Raw genomic sequence first — 27,472 nt, 5'->3', positions numbered from 1 at the left:
TTGAATAAATAAATATTTAAATTATAATTTAAATATTTATAAATATAAATATAATAAATATCATGCAGATTTCCTTTTTCATTGTTCATATGATTTGGATTTTGGTGTTGAAATTTCTATATTTATTTTTATAACCCTGAATAATGCGGGAATGAAATAATAAAATGCAAAAGCATCGCCGTGAATAATTTTTACTTATTCTCAGTAAAAATTCTCATGAAAGGTCGTGTGAAAAATTTGCCCAATGAAAAATCACCCATCGTTTTTTTATTTTATTTTTGACTGGCGTTTCCTGTTTCTGATTTAGGTCAGAAATAAAATGAAAAGTAAACATACAAGTAATGCAACATGAGAACTTCTGCAAACAAATTTGCTTAAAAAAAACACTAATGGCCGCAGTAATGTAATGATGATTTTATTATTTTCTTTCCACTCGGCAAACACCAATTAGCAATTAAATAATATTTCTTCGTGCTGGCAAGCAAAAAATTAAAAAATAAAGTCCAGTTATGCTAATAAAACGAACATCAATTAGTCTCATGCTTAATGAGCATTCGGACTTCGTGCGTCTGACATTAATAGCAACGGAAATTCGTGTCTCATTACTCTGCGCCTCGGAAAATTGATTTCGGTCCCTCCGGCCACTTTCAAAGCAGATAAGAATTGATTTGTGAACACACTCGCCGAGAACATAACTCAATAATAACTGTATTAGCCGCGTAGGTGTGTGCAGAGTACTTGAAAATCCATTCACCTCTCCATCAGCCCTGCATAAACTTGTGTACTTAATTTTTTTTCTTTAACTCCCAACTGGCGCAACACAATGACTTTTGCGAAACGACCATCTGCTGTTTCGAGAGTTGGGAAAATTCCCTTTGATTTTTTTCTATTTATTCGACCAAAATCTTTTTTATTTTATTTGTTGTGGCTCGAGTGATTGATACGTAATTGTTTCGTTATCGCACGATTTTGTATTCGGATTTGTGACGCGCATTGGGTGATCGGATCGTTAATAGAAAGTATAATTGTTTTTGGCCAAGCCGGCCGAACGGTTGCAAAGTCTTTCAAAAGTCGGTTGCGAAGTTGGAGGTGGAGACTTTTTGCAATTCCTCAGCTGAGATCACGTAAGCAAGAAATCAAAAGGCAGCCGCAGGCAAAATATTTTGTAAATTTCAAATGAGCAATGATCTTGGAATTTTTTAGTCTCAATTTTCTCTGGAGATATTATTAAATTAAAAAAATTCTAAATTGTTACTAATAATAAACGTTTGTAAAATTTTAAATTGAATTTATTTTGGAAATAAAAATAAATGCTCAAAATTTGCTATAAATTTGAAAAATATAAATTTCAGTGTAGATTTTTTTTTATTACTTCAATTTTAAATTTTAATTTAATTTTTGTATTAAACGAAATAAATTTTTACACTTTATTCTTATTGTTAGCTAAAAATTTGATTCCGAACTGATGAATTTTTATGAAAATCAATTTGCTTCAAAATCACTGATTAAAAATTCATATTTAAGAATGAACGGCAATTTTTTGTTTTCTTTTAAATGAAATTAATGTATAAATTTATTTTAAATTTTATAATCTTTCCACTTCTGAATCATCTCACCTTCAAATTAGGCTCAATGAGGTCAATTTTCGAGCGGTTTTCTGTATTATAATTTTCGCTCCCATTCATCATCAGTCAGCTTAATATTTGTTGATTGCAGAGTGAAAGAATCGCAGGTCACTTTTTACATTCTTCAAAGTATGTGTGCAGAAATTCGAATAACGAACGGCCTTTTATGGAAGAAAATCGTGCTCGACCTAACACATATTACCAAACGAAAGAAAAGAAAGAACATCCTTGTCGTGTGTGTGTATTTTTACGCCATTAAGCGGCGGCGGCGGCGATTCAAATAAAAGAAATGGGCATTCTTCTGTGTAAAGAAAAATGAGGCCAGCCAATTTAGAAATGGAGATCCACTCTCGTACAATAATATCATTAGGCGCTCTTTGTGCGAAACACTGCATGATGAAAAAAAAAACACACCTATCACTCAGTCGCGCTCTTTTTCCACTTCATTTCGCTCGACATAATGCTCTGCATCTCGCCCGCGATTATTTTGACACGATGACATATGTGCTCGCGAGTGTTTACAGTTATCATTATGCTCCTCTCGCTCACTCTTCAACTCGCGTGAATGTGCCTGCGGTGGGCGTTTTTCATTTCAGGCCGCATTTATCAACGTAATTGAGCAGAGAATGCAGATGCAAGTCGACCGAGTAGAAGCGCACAGAAAATCTGGCGCAGTGGCAACACCAAGTGGAAATTAGAATTATTTTTCTTAAAAAAAATCGCAAAATATTAATATTTTTTCCCTCTAAAATTTTACAAATACGTTAATAATTCATTTACAATTAAATCACCCAATTTTTCTTATAAAATTAATATTCTTTTCTGCAGATTGGAAACTTTCTGTCCTCGTTTAATAATTGGAATTTAAGCTGAGCACGCCCCTGTTGGTCGATCTGAATAATGCGGTCTCGATATGGTTCCCTCTGCAGACTCGTTTCCATTTCTGCAGCTGCACATATCTTAAGTGATACGGATTTGTACTTAATGTGCATGTTGACGTCGCGTGTTGTATATTCTGCTCATTTATAATGAAAACGTACAAATGCCTAGACGCCCTCGCGCGACTGGCCGAGCGCCTAGAAAAATGTAACGTCCCAGGTAACAGGATTACACTTTTCTCGGCTTGTATAATTATCGCCCTCTCTCTCTAGTTCTTTTCTTTGTAACGTCGTGTTCTACGAGCGATTTATTGAATTTGTCGCACGCTCAATTTGCTCAGATATGTGTTCGGAGAAGCATTAAAATTGTACGTATTTCAGAGCGTGAAAAGATTCGAAAATTTATGCCATTTACTCTTTACTCTGATGCTACAAGCAAAAGGTCATTTATCCTGGGATAAAGCAACACCAAAAGGTTAGAACTTTATAATTTATTGTAATTACAGAAGGTTTTTTAGGAAAGTAGTTTAGCTGCAGTGAAATTTTTTTAACGAATCATTTATTTGCTACCAAAAAATTAATAATTTTAAATTGATTTTAAATATTTAGTAAATTAAAAAAGAAATTGAATTGTAATTTTCTTTAGTGGAATTTTTTTTTTTTTATCTGCAAACGCTTTTGAACAAAATTTTTCCTTCATACTTGCAATTTTTTTGAGCCATAAAGTTTCAAATTTCAACATGCTTAGCGATTCTGCACGCATACATCTCTCTGAAAATTTATTGTTACATTATATTTTTTCGGCCATCAAACGGGGAAAACGCGATGTTCTGCCCAACCTATCGCTCTTTTATGAATGCTGATCTGTCCGGAGGGCAATGAATTTTTATTATATTCCCGCAACATGTGGCAATATAAATATGCATTCCGAATTCCAGCGTCTCTTTTTTTATTATTATAATCCGAAAGCAATACTGCTGGCATACATATGATTTTATTATATTGTTATACAACGACCGGAGAGAGAGAGAAAGACATTTATATATATTTTTCTCTCGCCGAGGCGGGGCTTGATTATTCATTCTTTCTCATTTACTTTTACACGTTGCGCCCAAGTAAAAGCAGCTCGACGTGATTTCGAGTTTTGTGCTTCTCGTGCAGTGATCGTTACGGGCTGCTGCTGTTGAAATGAAATACCGCGCTGACAAACTGCAGAGATCTTGATGGCCAGACTGGAAATTAAAACGAGCGCTTGAGAGATATGAATTCAAATTCACGCCACGAACGCTAATCGACCTGAAAGGAATTTTGAGCTTCAATAGGGCGCTTGAAATTCAGATCGTGCGTGGGAAATTAGAGCTCTCGTCGTAATGCGAAACTGAAATCTCTGGCTTTCATCTGAATTCCACAAGGGCACAGGCATGACAGATGAGAGATGAAATATGATGGGAAAAAATGATCGTCTTGAAAATTTTTAGCTGTTGATAGAAAAAAAACCATGATTATTATATGTTGTTATTATCAATTACAATTATAATTATTGTTACCTTTCATTTATAAGCAAAATTTAATTTCAAATGAGAGAATCAATTGTTTCGATAAACGATTTAGGTGGAAAATAACATTATAAAAATTTTAAAAGGAAATTAACTCGAAATTAAATGGAGTTGAATTTTAACTTCTCTGTAAATGATTTTAATTCTAAATATCCAAAAAATATAAAAAAGTTGAGTTGCGATGACTCAGGATTGAGCATGTGCCAAGTTCACTGTACTTTTTACATTCATGTGAATACATTAATTTATTCAAATGAAATGGATTTTGTGCGAAAGTGATGGATGATTCGGCGCAGCGAAGAGCATGTCCAAATTTGTCTGGTGAGCGTTGAATAATAAATTCAGAGAGAGCGAGCGGCTGGGGTCATCATTTTGGCAGACATTTCGCACGGCGACTGATTTACATGCCAAACAATTCCGTTTTTTCGCTATAAATCACCTCGATTTACGGCCGAAGTAAAGCGCGGGAAACGTGAAACTTTATTGGTCATCATTTGTCATAACCCCGACTGTGAGATCGCCCAATTTTTCTATTCTGGAGAGATTTTGTGGCAATAAAAGTTACACCCGGGTCGTAATTCCTTGGTTTTTATTTTCGTATTTGTTTTCAAACTCCTTTTTAATGTCATTCCCCGGTTTTTATTTTATTTTATTTATTTTTTTGAAATTTCCGCGCAGGTGTCAGTTTCTCGGGTGGTCTCTTTTCGACACTGAACGCTTCCTTTCTTGCACAACAAATATACCCGAAGCCCCGGTCGATTATAAATGTGACAATCCCCGACGACTCGCACGTTGCCTGCCAACTTTATTGCGGCTTCTTCCATTTGAGGAGACGCGCAAATAAAAATGCACACGTATAAGGCGACTTCCTTTCCAAATCTAGAGAGAGCAATAAATGAACCGCTGCTTTGTCTCCGAACCCGAGACCCGCCTTTTAACTTTGCACATATCCAACTCGATACATTGGAAAACACGACACTTAGATACGGGGCGCGGACAGAGGGATTTCCCCGTGCAGGAAAAAGTAAAGTGATGACGGTGCCCTTTTAAATTTTAAATGCACCCACCATCATGTGTGTCACTTGGATAATATATTAACAGCTGATGACAGAAGAAAAGGAGTTAAAGAGGGTCAGCCGGAATTCCTATCTAAGAGTTGAAAGTAAAAAATCGTGAGACACCATACAATTGACTTAATTTTTATATTCAGTTACAAAAATAATAATAATAATTACATTAAATTGAGTAGATAAGAAGGTTTTAAATTGCAGCATTACAAATTTTTCAACCTCTTTTGAATAATTGGCCAAGTTATTTATTAAATGCATCTTTTAATTATTATCAATTAATCAGTTTTAGGATTCAAAAAGACTGCAACTTATACTAATTTTCTACTCTGATGGTGAAGAATAATTTAAATGAAATTTCGCTTTTTTCTAATATCACATTTTTTTTCGTTGCTTTTTAATGAAGATTGAAATAATTCTTTTCCAATTTCTAAAGGTTACAAATTTGCTTTATCTCAAAACAATATAAATTGTTACACATATTTGTTACTTTTTATTCAAAAGGTTTACTTTTAAATCCTTTTTGTTTCCTAATTGTAAATTTTTACTCAAGATTGAAACAATATTGGACTGTGTTCCTGAAAATTTATTAATCCTTCGCACTTTTCGTGACTTGAGCAATTTTTAGAAACACTCATTTAGCGATTTAATCCATGATAAGGCGCGAAACAATTTAACACGACGCGTGCAAACAACACTTTTCCTTTCGATTATTATTTTGGCCGAGGGAAAAGTTCCGATTAATTGTTTCCCTCGAGATTGATTCCGTCCGATTATAGACGCATCTCACTCGGTCCAACCGCACAAATAAATAATTCCACCGCACAAAATCGATTAGCGCGGCCGTTTTCGAAATGAGATTTCTCTCTCTGGAGAGTAAAAAAAATGCACTCTTCGATTCCCAAAGGTCACACACGTTTTCGATTCAACAACCTTCCTTGCCGCCCGCGAGAAAAAAGAAGAATGGAGCGGTGCATTATTTTGAACAAACCAAAAGCAACTGCCCTTGGCATTTCCCAACGATTCTCAACCTTTCGCCAGAAAAGCGCCGAAAAGACTCACAAGACCAATGACCATTGGAACGGCGCACAATGCAACGCACGAGGCCATTGTGTCCGAAGATTCAATTATGGTGACACTTTTTTTTATTATATTTATGCTGCGCTTTCAACGAAAGTCCAAAAATAACTCTGTATAATAATTTTTTAGAAATTCCTAATGTGCAAAATTAAAGCATTGCTTATATTTAATGTTGAAAAGATATTTTTAGGTTATTTTATAAAATAGATAGAATGAAAAAGCCCACAATCTAGAATATGTAATTGAATTCTTAAGAGAATTATTTAAAATTCTCTTGATTTTTATTTTTACAAGCTATGAATGAATAATTAATAAAAATATTTAACAATTTTTTTTTAAACATTTTGGGAAATTTATACGTTGTTTGAAGTTGGTGAATTTCAAGTTCATGCATATTTAAAATATTTATTTATAATAAAATGGAAATTTTCTTACAAAAAACACAATTTTTTATAAAAAAAAATTTAACTGAAGAAAACCACGACATGCTTTGCAAAAAGTGGCAGAATACTTTAAAATTAATCAAACCCGAAATCAACAAATAAACAAAGGGAATCAAAATGCAGGTGGCTCTTCTTCTTCCTCGGCTGGAATCTGAAAGCGCGAAATGTTGCGTCACGTGAAGCAGCTGTTTGTCGAAACCGATCGAAAGTGAAACCACTCGGCTGCGCGTTTAATTAATTATTCAAAGCGTTCAGCACCAATCTCATTTCGCAACAAATATGCAAATAAAGTGACACATTCGTACAATTATTCACTTGTCTAATTGCGCAGCACTTGTAATTAGCCGACGTGACTAAACAATAATTAATTCGTCTCAAAATATGAATCAGCGACGCCTGTTGTCTGAGCTCGTTACGAAAAAGGACACGGAGAGTTTGTTAGATAAAAATAATATCCCGATTGTGTGTTTTATATTAAAATGTACACGCAACTTTCACCTGGTTTATTATTATTATAAAACGCCGTGGCGATGATCGCATGAAGCAATTCGTTTCGAGTAGGTGTCAAATGCGTTTTACATTATATAAAAAGGGCCTGTCATCTCGTGCAGCGCCTGGAAAGTCGCGCCGCGCTATTTGTTCGGCCGGCAAAAGAGATAAAAAGAGAAATCAACATCAGTCATTTTTCGGATTTTTTGAAAATAATGAGACGTCATTTATAAAATGCAGCTGGAGAGTGAAAGAGAAGCGAATTTCCCCCGTCTTCAAATGTCACACAGAACAACAATGCACCGCTTAATTTAACCCTTTTCCGAAGGAAGGACAAGAAGAACAGGATCCTGTTTACGGGAAAGAAAGAAAGTGGGTGGTCCAGCAGACCGGCCAGGTTGATAGAGGCCGATAAGAGACGCACCATTGTAGAGGTTTTTGGCCTCGGGTGTCAAATTCTGATTGACGCCGAGAAAGTTTTTGATAAAGGAATTAAAAAAGAAACAAAACGATATCCTACAACAATTAAATAGGTAAAAAGGTAACAATTCACTGGAAAATTATAATTATTTATGACATTTATTGTAATTTAATAATTTTTTAAATTTACATTTAATTAATCTACAAATCAAATTTTATTATTAAATTTTACATCATTAAAAAATGTAAAAAAATATTTAAATTTTTTGTAATTAATGTAATTTATTTATTTAATAAATCAACAAATGGAATAATTTTCAAATTAAATCTCAAATTATTACATGCAAATAATTTATTTAAATGACATTTTTGATGATTTAATTAATTTTTCATTTATAAATTGAAGGAATAAAATAATTTAACAACTCAACCTAACATTATTAAATATCAATTTTTTTTCATTTTGATTGATTTTCCCACTCCAGCTGATTTGAATTTGCTCGTGTTACATACACAATGTAGCAATATATATGTACAGCACACGTATGTATTCACAGCGGGCATTATTTTTAATATCACAATGCGAAAGGAGAGCGCGGCTTATGTAAAACGCCCGCCCGCCCGCCCAACGAAGGTCTGCACGTTTATTATTATTATTTCCACTCGAACTTCTTACGTACAACCTTTTTCAATTTGCATTCGAATATAAAAGACCAGAACTCTTTACAATAAATTTATCTCATTCAACCTTCAAACAAGAAAAGAAGCGCAAGGCTTCTTTAATCTGGGAGGCGCCTTCCGCCTGCCGAAATCGAGATTTTAATTTATGTTAACATTGTTTTTTTTCTGAAATATGCTCGAGAGCCAAGTAGGCCGTCAAGCGAGATTTCTGAGAGAAGATTGATAAGGACAAACTTTTACAGAGTAAAAAGTCGACAATTATAAGTATATTGCTTTAAAAATTCTGATCAGAGAATTTTATAATAGGTGAAAACTTAAAAAATGCAAATTTAATTGTTTAAATGTTTTTAATTTAATGTGAATCATAATTTTAAAAAAATAATCAATTTTTTAATTCAATTAATCCACAACTAAGATAATTTTATAATTAAATTTTATATTATTTAAAGTTTAAATTGTTTAAATGTGAATCATGCTTTAAAAAATTCGTGAAGGAAGTAATTATAATTAATTACTTCCTTACTTCATTAATTTTACATCAAATAATAAAAAATTTGTTCATAACACAATTTTCGTTGAGAGACGAGCGTTGAAATTCCTGAGTGGATTAATCTGCTGGTAAAAAATAATAAACGGGGTGACGTCAAACGGAGAGAGAGATAATTTATAAAGGTGTAAGTGGAACAAAATTCCTCGACGCATCATTAAATTTCAATTTACCCACGGCGTGAAGTAGCCGCGACTTGCACATAAACGTAATGACCGGCAACAAAATACATTTGCCGGGTCAACAGACGTTTTGCATTTCCACCTCAAAATGATTAGAAAAAAAGTTTCATCTTTGTGGTTTGAAAACAAAAATTGCACAGGAACTTTTCCTGCTTCCTCTTGCGCAATAAACGCCGGATTCTCCAAACCGATGAGTGTAGTTAGTTGGCCAGGCACGATTTTTCGTGCCGATCTGGTAACGTACCAACTTAAGTGGTTCACTTTTTAATGAAGTTTGGAAATTCTTGTTTGTTGCATCTCTCTTTCACTTCTTTTGTCATGTGAGCGCCTATTTGATAATAATTGGAGCCGTTTTACCAAATCCGACAGCAGAGAGAAATAAAAATTGGCCGAGATTGTGTAATTCTCGGATTGTATAGGAAAAAAATTATGCGTAAAACAAGATCTATTTTTATCTTGGCCTCGGTTTTTATTTTTAGCTTAATTGGAAATTCAATGAGCCAATCTTTGTGTACACTTTTTGTCCTTTTTCATTCCAATCAAACGCACATAATATATTATAGATCGTTTTTTCTCTCCATCAAGATGAGGTTTTCGTTTTTCAGTGCAAAAAAGTTCACTCTCTGGTCTATCATGGGCCACACCTGCGAAAGGATAGAACTCTCGGCGGTCAGGTTTTATTGTTATTATTATTGTTGTGCTACCTGTGGCCAGCACGCGGCGGCATTGTTGCGCTGATCGATATTGGACGATAAAAATCAACAAGTGGCGAGAATATAATTACCTCTGCAGCCGGGCAGCGTATCACGGTTGTCCCTCTCAAGTATTTATCCAACAGGGGGATTTATATTTTATATAAATTATTATTATACCGGCCGCGTGCATAATGGCTTCTTTTGTTTTCAATCTGACCGTTCCATCTTGGAATAAGGCAGCTTTTTTCGAGTCGGGGCCGGCCGGCGATGATGAGATGAAGAAGTAATTTATCAATATCTCTCCGGCATGTATTATGGAAATCACATATATATTGAGTCAGACCAGCGAGAGAGAGTCAATTGCCTCTTTATCATCGCGGCGTGCATAAGAATTCAGAAAATATGTTCCAAGGAGTGCTGGCTGGCTTGTGACAAAAAAGGCAACCGGTTTTTACATTATATGATGATGCTTGGTTCGTCTAGAGCCCCGAGACGCCCACTCGACTCTGAAAGTAAAGAGAAGAAAAAAAAATAATCAAGTGAATATAAATGTACGGTGGGCTCGGTTCAACTCAAGGGCACTCTGCGAATCGGAATAAACTTATTATTCGCAGACCAAAAAGAGAGGTTCGCCTCCAGGCTCTTTAAACGTCAAAATCGATTTTGATCAACACTGCAAATTGTTCCATTTGCCTTTAAAATTTACAAGCCAAGCTCAGACATGAATAACAAATTGTTTTAATAATTCTATACTGAAATTTAAAAAAAATCAATCTTATAACTAATTTTAAAAATAGTGCGTATAACATGAAAGTAATAAATATTTAAAATATTGAAGTATAGAAATAATTAATAAAATTATGTTTAAATAGTTTCTTATTTTGCTAATAAAATTTTTGATTATTTATAAAATTCTAACAGTTCAGCTTTTTTCAATTCAATTTTAATTTCAATATAATTAGAAGAAATTTCCTTTTTAATTATGACTTAATTCAAATTTATTTCGCTGAAGAGATCTTTATTTGGGCGTCGTAGGGTTTTAGCAGACTGGCCAGCTTACTCAGCTCGCGCACCTCACCCATAGTGAAATGAGTTTCGGGGTCTTTGCCGGGCACAGGGCATTGTTCTCTCGTTGGCCGCTTATTCTGACTGACGTGCAGGTGCCAAATTTGCTTTCAATTTTCCACTTCTTTCCTCGATCCGCTGCCAGCTGAGAAATTCTCCTCCACAAAGGTGGTTTGTTTCGTCTCCAATTATACAATATTATCCACGTCGCGTTGCATCACCAGAAAAGAACTCAAAGGCTTTGCGCGACAAATTGGATTAGCGACAATTTATTGCGAAACCGCGAATTGCGGCCCTTGACGGGTTCCGTTTCTGACGCAATTTTCGCTTATTTCAGAGACCGACGCACGTATTTATATGTTTTATGCAAACTCACTTTTAATTTGTAAATCAAGCCGGCTGAAATATTTTTACGACAGAATTCTTCTGCCATACTTGCGTCGGTTTTCGCTTAAATCACTCCGATTCGAGCCTTTTCCTCCTCCAGAGACACATTTTATTTGCAGCTCGGCTCATTATGCGCCGAGTAAAATCGCATTTTTATTGCTGGCCGATCGTCCATACCAAAGCAGGCTAAAAGTGTTTTTTAAAAGCCACCTCCAGACTTTTTTTTATATAAAAGAAAATTCCTGTAGGAATGAAAGATATTCATTAATTATATAGAAAAAAATTATACAGACATAAAAATTATATACTTTTGTTTTAAGCTTATGCTTAAATTTTTCATTCCATTTCAGTTTTGTTTTAAAATTATGCACAAAAATTGTTGTTTTCCAATATTAATAAATTTGACAGCCGATATAATTTTTTGTTTTTACTTTGTAGAGCTGCTGATATTTTGATTTATTTTTACAAATTTAAATTAAATGGAGAATTGAAATTAAAAATCACTGGGCAATGTTTAGCAAAATCTTTTCGCCTGTTTTTATTTATTTTTAACTCTTCAGAGCCTGCGCGAATAAATTTTATAGATAAGATCAAATAATGGTCTTTTGATCGGAATTTGAAGTATCAAAAGCTTGCTCGTCCATTTACCTGACACCGAAATGGACCCGCGTCACCCCGAAATGTACAACAATGGAAAATATCGTGGCTCCACTGACAAGCAAAAGGGTCAAATGAGCACCGAACTCGGATGCCGGAGATTCCACTTGAAAATTTCGATCATTTTGAGCTTTTTATATCGTTGCGCGAGAATTGCAGCAGCATTTTTACCTGTGCCGAGAGAGATAAAGAGGAGGTGGAGGAGGAATTGTGTGTGTGTCTCTCCTCTTTTTTTCTCTCTCCGTTGATATTTTTTTGCGGTGGAAACTGTTGTTGTTCAAGGTCTTTTCTCTGGCGGCGCGCCGGGTTCAATATTCACTTGGAAATGGCGACAAAAAGCGAGGAAAAGCGATTCTTACTTTTATTACGTGCACCTTTCTCGCGGTGCGACGTTGCCGATGTTGTGTGGCAAAAATGCAGCGTGAAATCGAGCAAGGTCGCTGTGTCTGAGTAATAAATACACATCAAATATAATCAGTGCACACGCAAAACGATAAAATATCCATCACGTGTGCCGCAGAGAAAATAATTGTCTGTGAATAATAAACAAATCATTGCTGTGGCACACTTCTTGAAGCTTTTCACACTCGGCGCCGAGTGTTGAAATTATTTAATACAAAATTAATTCCGTGCTCATGTTAGATTATGTTTCTTTGCATGATGCATGCTATTGTTTGATTGTCTGGACGAGTGGGAGTCGGATAGAGAGCTGAATTAATGCTATTATGTACAAAAGTTGAAATTGCGCAAGTCATATCGTTATATCTATGCAGATGATCTCAGAAAGCTTCGCAACAACATTATAGGAATGATTTTGAAATTATTATCAGTAAAAATTTACACAAAGACAAGTATAATATAAATCTAAATTTCTATTGACATAGCCAAAGTTTTTACAACAATGGTAGCTTAAGCTTCCAAAATAATTTCAATTGTTGTAGAGACTTAATTGAACTATGCCAATGAATAATTATTATTAAAACAACTGAACTAATTTTTTCAAAAGATGATGCAGTTTTTCTTTACAAAAAAATATTGCTTTTGAAAAATCTGCCTTTTTAATTGAAAAGAGTTAACAATTGAAATATTTCTCAAGGCTTTCATAGGTTGAATGGAAAAAATAAGACTACTGCTTCAAATAAAAATAAAAATAAAACTGGAAATTCTTAACGATGAACAACAAAATCACGGACTTTATAGATATTTTCCAAGAAGCCAACAAGTAGAACATTGACTTTCAATTTCCAAGTTATATTGGGTTAAATTTTTTAGTTTCGGTGGATTGGCAATGCCGGCTCGTTTTTTCCTCCTCTGAAATCCAAACTATCAGAGAAGAGTGCTGAAAATTTCAACTCAATCGTGCTGAAAATAGCCTCCGAAGCCATTTTCCTGCTTTTCGGACGAGAAGGAAATAAAAATCGTCTTAAAAAGAGAGAAAAAGACGGCGAACCCTTTCAATTGGTTCTGAGTAAACGATGCAATTGTCAGCCGCAGAGAGGAGGCGCAGCGATGCGAGAAGGCGAAAAGGTGTTGGCAGCTGCTCGCGATTTTTATCCCGTTCTTGAGTTTGCGGCGAAAAATCACCGCAAAATCTCTTCTCGCTTCTTCCCCCGAGTAAGATTCTCATACACACTTTATACGAAGTCGAGGCTCACGACGGACGAAAACAGATATATGTGAATTTGCATACGCACGCTCTCGCATAACTCACAACAATAATAATCAGCAGGATAATTGAGCGCATATATAGGAAGCAACGAGTGCACGACCGGCTCTAATTGACCTTTTCGAACAACAAAGAGAGACACGTGATTTTATTACTCGCCAACCACATAATAATTGCAGGAATGAAAAACTTATTTGCGTAGTTTGTAATTCAGCGTGTCACTCGGAGGCATCTGCAAACAAATCAAATGCAAATAGCTCGGGTCGGAGATCAACGTGTGCTGAAAGCAACAAGGAAGGAATCAAATTTGATCGTGTTATTAAATCAGAGATATTCGACCTGCAGAAGATGGATGAGTCATGCGTCGTTAAAAGTACACATCAGCACGTGCAAAATTTTATCCAGTACCGTTAAAAATTTAAGATTAGCCCTGAAATGGAAATCATTCCTAGAAGTGAGATCAATCATGAGAAAATTCACAGAATTATTAAAAGGGTTAAAAAAAGTTAATATGAAATTTATTAAATTGGTTAAATTTGTCATTTATTCAAATTATAGGGAAGAAAGAAATATTCAATTTGGTGATTTTGTGGAGTTATCCTGAACCCTAAACAAACCAAAATGATCTAATCTAATTGTAATAATTTCATGGATTTTAACAATTTCCCTTTTGTGATTTTGCAGAGCAAATGGAAGGAAGGAGGTGGTTAAGGGCGAGTGTTCAGCGGCCAAGGAGCAGGCGGCCGGTCCGAAACTCCCGATGAGTCGCTCGACGCCCAACCTGCAGCAGCCGGTCAGCATTTTCTACGTGAACGACGCCCCCGCCTCGGCCGGTGTGCCGGGGACGGGCGGCCTCCACCATCACTTGCCGCCTCCGCCGAGCCGCTCAGACTCGGTCGGCTCCTTGTTGGCCTCGTCGTCGTCGGGACTCAGCAGCTGGGGCAGCATCCAGGACGCTTCCAAAGCTGGTAAGTTTATCAGAAATCATTAACTTTAAATTAGAGTGAGATCTCGACAGGTTTGAATTTCGATTGTGCTGATTTTTCTCTAAAATGGTATTCAAAAGACGAAAGTACAAGTTTTGTTGAATACAAATGGAAATTTGGATAAAAATCAGATTTTATTGTTATTTTCTAGAGTTATAAATTGGAATTTGAAGAACAAAAAGAAATACACAAAAAAATACTGATTATGAATGAAATTTTTCAAACAAAATTTGCAATTTTGAAAATTGCAAATTCATTCAGAAATATTATTAAATAATATTAATCTAAAATCTAGGATAATTTGATCACAATTTTTTTTTAAATCTACGAAATTACAAATTTCTTTCAAAAATTAAATCTTTTTGAATTAATTCAATTTCGAAATAAAACTTTTTTGAAATTTTAAAAATTTTAAATTTGGAGCTTGGTACATACATTTGTATTATTTTTTACATAGATTTACTCTAGATTATAAGCATTTTTTTATATAATTAATTTGCAAATTTTCAAATATTTTTAAAATTTTGGATCTTCTCTTTTTGAAAATGAAATATTGAAGAGAAACTCCATAAAAAATGGTATCTTTGAAAGCAACCTCGGGAACAATCCACTCTCCGTCCGAATCATTACGCAACTTTGCAATCGACCGGCGTCAATCTCGGATTAATCTGACGCGTTCTCTCATTAGAGTGATTGGCATATTGTGCAGGCTCGAAACGTGTGCACGGAAAAGAAGTGTGAAATTCCCTAGAGCGCAGTAAATTACTGGCCGCCAGTAATATAATTGTTGAGCAACACATCTTTCTTGCTTCGTCCCTCCTCGATATATAAGAATTAAGTGCTCTCGATGTGTTAGACGTGTTTTATTTATATATATTTATTTTACACCGCACGAATGCAAACACGGATCGCATTAAATTATATTATTATTGTTGCCGGAGTTAGTTAGAGACGGAGAAAGGAAGAACGGGGAAATAAATTGTGAACGAAATAAAGAAAGAAAGAGAGAAGTCTGAGGGCGGATAACAAGTCCCTGGCACAGTTCCTATTATTCATAACACCGACCGAGAGTCAGTTGAGCTCGCTTTCAAGAACAAGCACAATTTTACTGACGTTGCTATTTTTCACATTGCGTTTGAAACAAACACAGCAATCAATAAAAATCATTCTTAAACGTCAACAGAGTAAAAAAAATTGCGTACAAAATTGATAATGAACTTCCAGAAAAGTTTAATTTTTATTGATTTATAAAATGTTATAGAAGGCTCCAACTTCAAATAATTTAAAAGCATCCTGATTGTTTTATTTTCAATGATCAGAAAAAAATTTGTAAAATATTTTGAGAGGCTGATTTTAAATTTTGAGATCTTTTCAGTCAACTTTTCAATTTTTTCTTTCTGCGCAGTTTTCTGAATAGAAATATAAAAGTGTTCCATTTCCTGACAAAAAAACGCAGCCATAGCCCGGACAAAATCGGAAACAGCAATAAAATTATGATGGGCTCGTGTGTGGGAGTGTTGATGAAAGGAATTTGGACGCGTGCAAATCACCGCACGCGGCCGACACAATGCTGACGCGTGAGAATTGTTTTCAACGCACAATATCAAATTCACGCACGCATTTTTTTTATGGAGAGATTCATAATTATAATTGCTCCCGGGAAAAAATAACAGGGCGACAAACGTGATTGTGTGCCCATTTATTCACACCACGCTCTGTTTCCCTCGGAAAATCCTTTCACCTGAAAATTATATTTCATATTACTGTGGATTATCCTAATTTTTATAAATTTCAGGTAAATGTACAAATTAATGTTGAAAATTATTCAATTTCAAAATTTTAACTTGAAAATTATTATATTTCTGCTTTGTCCGGAAATAAAAATTAAATTTAGCTGTGTTAATTTTGACTAAAAATGTAATTCTTGTATAATTAATGAACAGAGCGAATATAAACGACATTCTATTTGAATTTTAATGAAATATTTAAAAATTAGAAATGTCTAAAATTAATAAGATATATTCTTTCTGTAAAATTTGGCCATTCAACTTTACTTTTAAAAGTTTTTATTCTGTTTTTGTTTTGGTAATCTGCGGATGGATGGCTCCTTCTGCGTATTTCTTCTGATGAGTGAAAGAACAAACGCAGCGTCTCCTTTTATTCCTTTGTTGGTCTCTGTAAAATCAGCGTGCGTAAAAGTGCGTTTGTTTTTGGCTTCCCCGCGTTCGCGCTTTGAATTATACGTTTCAACCTGTGCGGTCTCTTTCTCAACAATAATAAATTTCAACAAAAACGTGCGAAGAAACTCGACTCCTATAATAATATCTGAAAAAAGGACAATAGTTTGCAATTTCGCGAGAATAACCGAGCCTAGCTCGTTGATCTATCCTTTCGTGCTGAGCAAATCGAAAGCTGCTTACTCAAGTGGACACACAAAACGCAGAGCAGTGCCATTCATAGGAACTTTATCAATGGTGCGTCCTATTTTTTCTGCTTATCTAGCGTTTCTTTGATTTCAATCGAGCTAACTAACAGTATCACTGTTGTTTTTTATCTTTTGGATTTTCGTATAAATTCACATTTCCACTGAAAATAAATCTAATCAAGAACCTTCTTATTTTGAAAGCCACTTTTGTTCCCGGCGAAACTCAATTTTCAAAAAGTGCAAATCACGGACCGAAAGAGCCAATTACGATTTTGGCGGACCAAGGTTTTCCACGTTCGAATAAAGAGTTTGAATTCATTATATTATAGTTTATTTTTCGTTGTATTATGTACAAGAGGAGCTGTCAGCACGCGTCTGTATAAATCGGCCGAAATGAAATTTCTTGATTGACACATTTGCGCGCGACACGTCCGGCTAATTTATTCTGACGCGCCGTGAAGGCTGAGTGTGCAAATTCCTCCGCCCTGCGAAACGATGGAATTTCGCGTTTTTTTTTGTCGATGCAGAAAACTGGCGGGAATAAAGGGCAGTAACAACTCAAGGCTCTGCACAAGTAATTAAAATAGGCCACAAAGGCGTTATCCTTCAATGGAGTAAAAAAACTTATTTTTAAAACTTGTAATTTTGGCAACAACAAAAGGAAGTCGCAATTAAATGTTCTTCACTTGCACTTTTCTTGAAATTCGTTTCCTTTTCTGCCAACAAATGCGATTCTTAGATAAGGCACTTCTTCTTCTACTACTGCTTTTAATACACAAGCAAAGCCATTATTCCAAATTGGCTCTTTCATGGGCCAAGGGTGGCAAAACAGCACAATCATTCCAACCGTGATCTCACTCTCTTTTGCTTTTTCGCTCGCTCGCTCGCTTGCTCTGCCGACGGTTATTATTACACCGAGAGAGCCGAGTGGAAATAAAAAAGAAAGAAGTGCCTCTGAAAGGTTGCTTTGCCTCAGGGTGGGAGCAAGCGCCGACCCCGCCAGTGCGAGATGCCAGCAGTCTCAAGGCCCTCAGATACGGCCCGGGCCACGAGAAGTTTCCCTCTTGGCCGGTGCCCGCCGCCGCTGACCAACTGCCCGCCGTCAAGCAGTGCTGCCACAACACCGGAGGCTCTCACAGGTAATTCCTCCACCCTTTTTGCAATAAGATTTGTTTTTTTAGCAAAGAGGAAAAGATATTTCAGTAAAAAAATTAAATTATATCAAAAAAAAAAAAAAAAAAAAGTAATGAGGCAAAATATTTTTCCTATGACCTGGAAAAGAATTGTCAAAATTTATTGCAAATAGACAAAAAATAGTCAATTATTAAATATTTTTTTTGTCAGTCCAATTTCCCAGCATGAAAAAAATTTTCTCTTCCACAATTTTTAATTTTATTTTTATAAATTTCAAATTCTCAGGTCCAAGTCTTGGACGGAGCAGACGGACTACCCGAAGGAGTCGAACGGCCCTTATTACTCTCGTCCGTACCTGAGGAGGCAGGCGTCCTCAGGTATCACCCTGAAGACGGTCCTCGAAAGGTCAGAAGCGGCCTTGATGTTTGCGGAACCGCCTCCACCTGAGCAGCCGCACCTCAGGTCGCTGCCCACACTCGACAGGGAGGGCCAAGCCATCGGCGACCTGAGGTACCTGGCACCCTCGCCACCTGAGAGAGACGCCTCCGTTCAAAAAACAGATTCACAGGTACCTTTTCTTTAGAATGTAAATTTTGTTGTTTTATTTTCTTAAACGCGAATTTTCAGGTGCCACTTTTGACTCAGGCGGAGGTCGAGGAGTACGCCAGGACTTACGATGCCGCCCTCCTCAGACAGCAATCTGCGGAACTCTTCGGCTGCTGCACAGGTCCGGTGCACCAGTCCCAGGGCAGCTACGCCCAGTCCGAGGGCTACCACAGCTATGTCTCAAGCACAGACTCCACAAACACACCCTTCCTGGACAGGTGCATTTTTTATTTTTATTCAAAAGTGGGGTTTCTACTAAAAGAAGGCCTGATTCATTATGATTTAATTAATGTTTAAAGTAATTGTTTAATACAACAATGGAATTAATAAATAATTAAAAAAAATAGAAATGAAAATAGGTTTTTGCTCAGGAAAATGCAAATAATGTATTCATTTTATTGATAATTTTCTTTATAGCCATCAATTATTTGTCAGGAAAACATTTATAACAAAAATTTATGATTCAGGAAAACTAATTTTTGAAAATTGAAATTATTGTTGTGAAAATATCTGAATATTGATATAAATTTCACTAATTATAGTATTTTTGCATTCAGGTTGCGCCAGGACAGCCAAGGTGGCCACGGCCATCACCATCACCACCAGGCCAGCGTGGCCAGCAGTGGATTGGCTTGGGACGAGGATGAGGCGGCCAGCATGATGGGCCCTTCCGTTTCTGCTGGCGATCTCAGGTGGAGAGGCTCCCTGAGTGACATGAGCGTCACCTCCAGCTCTGTTGGACTCTCTTGTAAGTTGAAATTTAAAAGAAAAAATAACTTTTAAAGTCTCTAAAAGTTACTTCAAAGTTTTTCTTTGGTCCTAATTTTATTTAAATTATATGAAAAACATGATACTTACCTTGAAGTTTTTATATTAACTTATTTTTTAATACTGAATTTTCATTACTTTGAGATATTCCATAATATTTATAATACTTTTTGCCTCTCAATGTTGCAATCTTTAATCGGATCAGAGAGGATGTTATTGTTATGTCTTCGTTTTGAATGCAATTGAGAGAAAGTTTTGCAACTAAGAAGCCGCGTGTTCCCAGAAAATCTATTACGCTCATTTTGAGTCAAAAGACCTCTTTTGTGATGATCATCCAAATAATCTGTGGGAACTTTTGGCCATCGACTCACAATAGTCACATTTATTCCCACAGCCTTGAACACTCGGCAGCTGATCGCGCACAGCTCCAAGGTGCAGACTCCGCAGAGGCACATGTCCGAGAGTGTGCTCATTCTGTCCTCTCAGCACAACCAACCGCCAAGTCAAGCCAACGCCTCGGCGTCTTGGCTCAGAGCAAATAGAAGTTACAACCAGTCTGTTGGAAATATCAGGTAAAAATATAATAATTTCAGTGAAAAATATGCTCTACATTGTCATGGAATAAAATAGAATTTAATAAAAAAAGGAGCCAAATTTAAAATAACCATTCCCATAAAAAAGGATGAATTTTTAATCATATTACTTTTTGTAGTTCTCCTTAAAGTTATTGTTTTTTTATATATATATATATATATATATATATATATATATATATATATATATATATATATATATATATATATATATATATATATATATATATATATATAAATTTCCAACTATGTAATGAAATTTTTATAATTGCATAATAGTCACAGATTTTTTTTTTTACTTGAATTGTTCTTTAATTAAAATTTTCTATTTTTCAGAAATTCCGCCCTTCACAACTTCACAGTGGCCGAGAGGATCAATGAGTTGGAACGCCAATCATTTTCCTCCTCCACCACCGCGCTGGCGCCTCCAAAGGTCCAGCCGAGACTGAAACCCTCGGCGCAGGGATCCTTCGACTCGTCCAATTTGAAAGCCGTCCAGAAACAGGCTCTGCTCAGTTTCTACGAGAGACAACACCAGCAGAAGAGCAGCGCCTGGAAGTCCGAGCCCTACCTTGCTCCTCCACCTGCGCCTCCGAGGTCAGCGGCTGTTGAGGCTTACAATCGAAGAGCTGAACAGGTATTCACAAATTTTACACTGAAAATAAAACTTTTAATAAATCTCTTCAGATTAGAGAAATTTAAAACAAAAAAATTTAATATTAAATTTAAAATTTTAACGAATTTCTAAAAAAATCCACTCTAAATTCCAGTGAAATATTTTAAATCAAATTTTAAATTATTTTAATTCAAGCAAAACCTAAATCTTTGATATTTTTAATCTTTTTCAGTCAAAAATCAAATTTTGATTTTATTTAAAACTCTGTACTATTCTTAATTTTTGTTTTTAAATATAAATAATTTCTTTGCCTATGATTATTTATATGAATTTTGCCATGCCAGATTGATTTTGAGTGGCACCTGAGTGACCCTGAGCCGTCGTACCTGGCCAAACCAGTGTCCCTGTCGCCCCACTCGGAGGGCAGTCTTCGCCGGCAGAGCCACAGCAGTTCAAGCAGCATCTCCTCGGGAGACGCCCTGCACCTGAGCCCCCATCACATGAAGCCCAAGAAGCTGCCCTCGCCCACAGACACCTCTGCTGACCTGCTCGGCCCCCTCATCCTGGGCTCGCCCATTCTGCTGGACGAGTGGGTGCCCGAGCGGCCCCCGAAGAAGCCCCACCTGAGGGCCAACATCCCCTCCGGCAGGTCCTCCTCCTCCTCCTCAGCACTGCAACCGCCCCACCTGTTGAAAAGGTGCACCTCCAGTCCGGAGCCTCCGCCGCCTCCGACGCCGCCCCCGCCAAATTTGGATAATGATGTCTTCCACAGTGATGAGCCACTGCCACCACCGCCTGTTGACATTGAAAATGTCTGCACCGAAGGGTGAGTCAGAAATTTATAATTCTTATTTTAAATAACTTATTTATCTTTATTTATCCGAATTTATATTAACAAAAATTTTGGGAGGTAAATGTTGAATTGTAACAGTTTTTTGCTGTATTTTGATAATTTTTAAGGATGACAATGTTTTTAAAAATTTATTAAATAATTTAAAATTTAGAATATGAGAGAATTCTAACCATTACCCTTGACAATATCACTTGAATTTTTATTAATATTCTAATATAATATTTTCTTCTCTTAGTTAGAGAATTTCATAAAATTTTAAATTTTCAAATGGAAGTTAATGGAAGTTAGAAAATTTTAATATTATATTGTGGTAATGCAAATTTAAAAAAGAAGTAAAAAGCATCAAATTCTATTATTCTTATATAATTTGCAAATTACATACTCTTCTTTCAAGCCAAAGTAAAAATACTAAATACTTATTGATATGCAAAGGGTGAAGGTGCACCTTGCTGTTGTTGCGCAATTTGCGGAGTTTTACCTTCTCTAACATTTAACACTCACCATTTGTACTCTGCTGATAATTAAATGCGCAAATTCTAATTTCGCTTTCATCAGGAAGCGAATTGTGTTCGAGTGCAATTCAATTTCACGGCACGTTCTTTTTTTGCCCAACGCCGCGATCGCAATCTGCACGTGCAATTCTGGGTGAGGTCACTTGAATTTTGCTGGCCAGCCTTTATTTTTCTCTCTTTTGAGCTGCTCAAATTTCGTGGCGGTTGATCCTTATCGGGCGTGAGCAGGGTCGGACTGCGTCGCAGGAAAAAGCAGGTTTTCATTATTATAAGATTAAATGGAAAAATAAATAAATAAATTTTTTTCAAGAAGTAAATTCATAAAAAAGCTTCATTTAAACGAGTGAAAATTTTAATAAAAAAAACACCGCAAAAAATGAGATAATTAATCAATATTTAATAAAAGATTTTTATTCATCAGTTTCAGATAGAAATTTAAATTGTATTTGTAATTAAATCAAAATTAAATTTTTCTGCTAAAGATTTTCCAGTCCGTACATGTTCTCGTAATGCACATGAATTCTCAGGCTAGCATGAAATGAGCGATATCAAATTGTAAATCATAGAAAAAGCAGGGGCGTTCCTTAACAAATTTTTTTTGTAAATCAATTGGTTCATTTTCCAAAAGTAAATTTTATTTCCTAATATTAAAGGAAATAATTATTTCTAATTTTTATTAATTAAAAAATTTATATCACAAATTTAATAAGATATATGGACCAAATTTTAAAATTGTACCATAAAATTTTCCTTTCTTGAAATCTTTAAAATGTAATTAACCAATTCACTGTAGTGAATTTATTTATAAATTCACTTATTATAATAAATTTAATAATTAATTTCTTCCGACTACGCCACTGGTGCTGATTGTAAATAACGCCTGCGAGGTGGCTGAGCTGAGCACCATCAGGAGAAACACCGTCGTCCTCCCACCACACTCGCTCATGAGCAAAAAGTTAGAACAAAGCGCGACTTTTATTCCTCGCACCGCAGTCAGTTCTGTTAGTTGGCGCGATCGACTCGGTTCGTCATTTTCGAACAGTTCGTCACGCGGCCATGTCCCCAAAGTGTACCTTGCGGCACTGCTTATTCTAGTGGTACCGCAAACTTTTGTGCTTCAAACTTGGACACTCAATTGACACACCATGGTGTTCGGACAGAGCACGAAGTTCCGTTTAAGGTAAAAAGAAAGAAATTAATTTCTTTAAAAATTGTGAAATTTTCGCTCGATCGCGTGGAGATTTCGAACGGATCGGAATTTATGACAGTTCATCACGCCCTGGAGACGTTTATTGCCTCATTGATAGAAAGAAACGTGGCGGTTCTCAATCAAATTCCTATTATTTTTGTACTCTATAAATAGAAAATTTAGTAATTTTTTTAATTTGTGTAAATTTTTGCGGTTAAAATGGAATTTAAAGTTCATTTTCATCGGATTTATTTGACTCTTTTTTAAATTAAATTGACAAAGGAACAGTAAAAATAAATTTAAGAGAAATTTTTTAATTGAAATCATATAGATTAATAATTAATTTTATATCTTAATTTATTTTTTGCTTTTGCTGCAAATTTATCTTACTCACCCTTTAATATATTTATTATAGTCGTCGTATTAATCCAAAAGTTGGTGCAATATATCACGAGAGCGGATTGTTATCGGCTCGGCTAATCCGGCGTTTTTGCACCTGCTGTCCGACAAACAGACGCGCGCGGCGAACAAACGTTTGCTCTTTTTGGCAAGGTCGGGCCGAAGAGGTGCAAAATAACTCGCGGTTGATAAGAGCAGCGAGCGGGGCTACAAATGCCATGTTAAACAATCTGCACAACTGCAGGAGAGAATTAAAGAAAGCGTGTGATTTCGGTGTGCGATAAGAGGTGGACAAAAACACGCGACAGGAAAGAAAGCAAATCATGCGTGCCGAAAACGGGAAAAGTCGCAAAAAAGTTAAAAGTTTCGGCCTGTTTTTGTCACTAAAACGATGTTTGCTCGCTGTCGCAAATCAGAAAATAAATACCGCAAACCTCAAAACGTTAATCACAGATTTGATTCGAAGTTCAATATTATGATAGAGAAATTAAATAATCCATTTTAAATTGCTCAAAAGTTTTATTTTCAAATTTAATGAAATTTTTGAATTGAAATATTTTCAAACAAAAAAAGTTTGCTTTTTTAAACCAAATTGTAAGTGTGTTAATCAACAAAATAGTAAAATTAATCCTCTCTTTTTTTTACAAATTAAATGAATTTTTTAATAATTGTACGTGTTTCAAATTATATTGAAATTATTTTAATTTCGTAAAGATTATTATAAATGAACTTACTTTTAATTTGCTTTCACTTTCGACTTTTCTAAATACTTAACGAAATTATCCAGTTCAGGTATTTTCTTAATTACGCTGGAAAACTGATGAGCCGGAGCGAGCCGGCGGATTTTCTCTCTCGTCTGTTAGGCTTGGATGATGTAAAATTTGTCTTCTTGTGACTCACGCTCCACGGCTCTTTGTTTGCGCCGAGCGTAATCGTGACAACACGAGTCGCGGATGACACGCCAAAAATAAAGAACGCAAAGTTCTGTTTGATCAGAGGCAAAAAATGCTAAGACTCGAAAGGTCAATCGCTCTTGATTTCACTAATCCTAGAATTAATATTATAAATTGGTCTAAAAAAAACTGGTTTTACTTCTCGTCATAAAAGAGTCTGGCATCTTTCTTTTTTTTCAACATTTTCGCTGCGAGCCACGAGGTGAATTAGGATAATTGCGCTGTAATTAAATTGGTCCGAAAACCGCGAGTCAAATTAATGAGAGAGGAATTCCGCCAGGTGTGTTTCGCGGCCTGCACTGATTTCACGAATAATTAATCCTTTCTCGGCAAATGACAACGAGCTGCAGCCGCCGGCTATGAAGATTTTAAACTATTACATGAGATGTTTCTAAACTTTCTTGCTTTCCGAGTAAGGGAAAAGAGTTGTGAAATTTTAAATTGTCTCTTAATTAGTTGCTTCAAAATCACGATTTGAGGAAAAAATTATTGATAAAAAAAGCAAGCTTCATTCTTACAAAACGAACAGGAATGGCATCAATGATCATAGAATCATTTTGTTAACAAATTTAAATCGACAAAGCTTAAATTTTTTTATTAAATTAAAAATTAAATTATGCAGATTAAATTATTAATTTTGTTAATTCAGATAAACTGAATGATAAATTACTCAATTGAAGAAAATAATTATGAAAATTAAAAATAAAAAAATCAGGGGCAATTTTTCTATACAAGAAAACATTAAAATTTGTTCATAAAGATATTGAATATAATTAATTAAATTTATATTAATAATTATTATTTATATAATAAAAAGTTTGTTTTTTTAATAAAATTACAAAGTATTATTATTTCAAAGCTAATTAGATTTGGGTAATGTATGAAAAAGTTATAATAAAAATTTGAATAGCACGGAATATCTTAAATTTAATGTATTTTTTTTTACGTTTTTCCCCGCTTTTTGATTTGATAAATTCTGCTGGATATATTTCTAAATTGAATGTCATTTTCTCTTAAGCAAGAACAGACAACAATTTTTACGACGAACGAGAAACGGCGATGCGACGAGAGAGAAAGTTTCGTTTCTTTGATTCTGCTTTTGGTGGACAAGCACGTTTTTTCCTTGCTGGCATTTTCATGCAAATGCCTCAAATTTACACGCGCCGCAATGATAATAAAATAATCCTCTCCGACAATAATGCACCTCGGCTAGTAACCTTTCGCGAGAACCTGAAAATAATAATAAAAAAGTCGTGACAGAAATGAAAATCCTGTCGCGGAAAGAAAGAAAGAAAGCCCAAAATTTACGAGGAACCGGATTAAAAAATAAAAAAAAATCTCTGCGAAGTGTCGGGAAAAGGTTTTCGTGCGGCTATTTATTCTTATTTTCACATTTCTTGCGCAGATTTTGTAATAAATTTTATAGATCTTCTAAATATTTTGTTACGCCATAAAATGAAATTAAAAAATTGTCAAATTCAAATGAAGATAAATTAAAACTAGAATTATAATTTCTTTCCTAGAGTCTTAATTTTCTCAGACAAAAACAATATAAAAATTCCGCAAAAAATGCATAAAAATTATTATTTAGAATGAAAAAGCTAAGAGAGTATGATTTTATTCCCAGATTTTGAAACAACTTTCATAAAAATGAATTTTAGAGTGAATTAAAATAAATCTAAAGATTTCGTCACTCCAAATAAATGGAAGATAAACGAAAGGATGCTTGAACATTTAATAGCTCCGGCGAGCAGAAGTTGTTTCATTTTTAAAGTGGCAAACGGAGAGACTGCCAAAGAGGATGTTGAAGACGAGTTGGTAGAAAACTTTCCACGCATTGGCAAACACGCGGAATATAATATCGTAAAAAGCTATTTCTTTCACTGCTTGAAATTTGTGTCGCCGACCCGAATCCAATATCGATTTTGCAAGAAATATTAATTTTTGCAGCAGTTTGTATTTAATTGCGCAATTTAAGGTCGTCGTAATTTAGAGCCAATTAGCGGCGTGATGATTTATATAAAAAAGGGCATTTCGGCGCAGGCGGCGCGGCTCGGATTTTTGACTCGCTCGCCCGCGATACAAGTACCGTGTTGTATCCTGCTATTATATTCTCGGATCACAGATTTTCGGCATTGCGTGAGCTGCAGTTTTGCTGGTCGTTGCCTTTTCTTCGACGCGTCGTGCTAAAGAAAAGAATTTTATAACACTGGCAGGTGAAATATTCGCTCCATCTCGTTAGGAAAATGGGTCTTTTGACCTCAAAATTGACACTAGAATGACCTTCGAATTCTTGTACAGAGAGACGCAGACTCTCCTGAATTTGTAATTTTTTGGTCATGGTTCAATGAACTCGAGTTGATTGAAGAAATACTGATTTATCATATTTTAAATAAAAATTTATTTAATTTTTTGAATAATTAAAATTTACAAAAAATCAGAACACTTCCTTTACAGCATTCAATATTCAAATAATTTTATTCATCTGGATGAAAAGTTTCACTCGGGAGATATTTAGACCGACATTTATGACTTTCGATTTAATTCGTATACGCATCCGACCGCAAGTCACCAGATTTGATCCAGGCACCCTAGGGGCACCTCTAGCAGGTTCAATTCCATTTTGTCAAACAATGACTCGGTGTCTGATTTCAGTGCGTTGTTATTGAAATTTGTTCACCAATGCGGTCGGTGCAGCATCGTTTTCTTGCGTTTATTATAAATAAATGGCGGCAATTTATTTCAAAACAACTTTCAAAATAATTTTCTCTAAAGAAAAAATCATTGCAGATTTTGAACAATAATTTTATTAATTTATTTCTAAACATATTTAAATTTAATACAATTTAATAAATATTAGAAATCATTAATAATAAATTTAAGAAAAATTATTGTTTTTATGAATGGCTTTCCCGTTAAACTAAAAAATGAATCACAATAATTGAGAATATTGAATTATTCTTGATTTTTGCAACACTTTATTATTATTTTTATCAACCC

At 35.2% G+C, this 27,472-nt stretch overlaps 1 protein-coding gene across 3 annotated transcripts in view; it reads left to right on the top strand.

The window, feature by feature from the left end:
- Nucleotides 1-27,472, top strand: part of LOC132193114 (protein Shroom-like) — an 89,002-nt gene that overhangs the window by 53,956 nt on the left and 7,574 nt on the right. For 2 of the 3 annotated variants that reach the window (XM_059613510.1, XM_059613512.1), the window contains 8 exons: nucleotides 14,123-14,406; nucleotides 17,826-17,988; nucleotides 18,269-18,551; nucleotides 18,611-18,807; nucleotides 19,132-19,337; nucleotides 19,752-19,929; nucleotides 20,287-20,587; nucleotides 20,911-21,392. In XM_059613510.1, coding sequence (XP_059469493.1) covers nucleotides 14,123-14,406; nucleotides 17,826-17,988; nucleotides 18,269-18,551; nucleotides 18,611-18,807; nucleotides 19,132-19,337; nucleotides 19,752-19,929; nucleotides 20,287-20,587; nucleotides 20,911-21,392 — 2,094 coding nt within the window. The remainder of the gene's footprint in view (nucleotides 1-14,122; nucleotides 14,407-17,825; nucleotides 17,989-18,268; nucleotides 18,552-18,610; nucleotides 18,808-19,131; nucleotides 19,338-19,751; nucleotides 19,930-20,286; nucleotides 20,588-20,910; nucleotides 21,393-27,472) is intronic. The other variant, XM_059613511.1, reaches the window with a different exon arrangement.

This window comes from Neocloeon triangulifer, unplaced genomic scaffold, assembly GCF_031216515.1.
Source record: "Neocloeon triangulifer isolate White Clay Creek 2 clone unplaced genomic scaffold, ASM3121651v1 ptg000003l, whole genome shotgun sequence".
Classification (NCBI taxonomy): domain Eukaryota; kingdom Metazoa; phylum Arthropoda; class Insecta; order Ephemeroptera; family Baetidae; genus Neocloeon; species Neocloeon triangulifer.
This window is presented reverse-complemented; position numbering and strand designations above follow the sequence as displayed.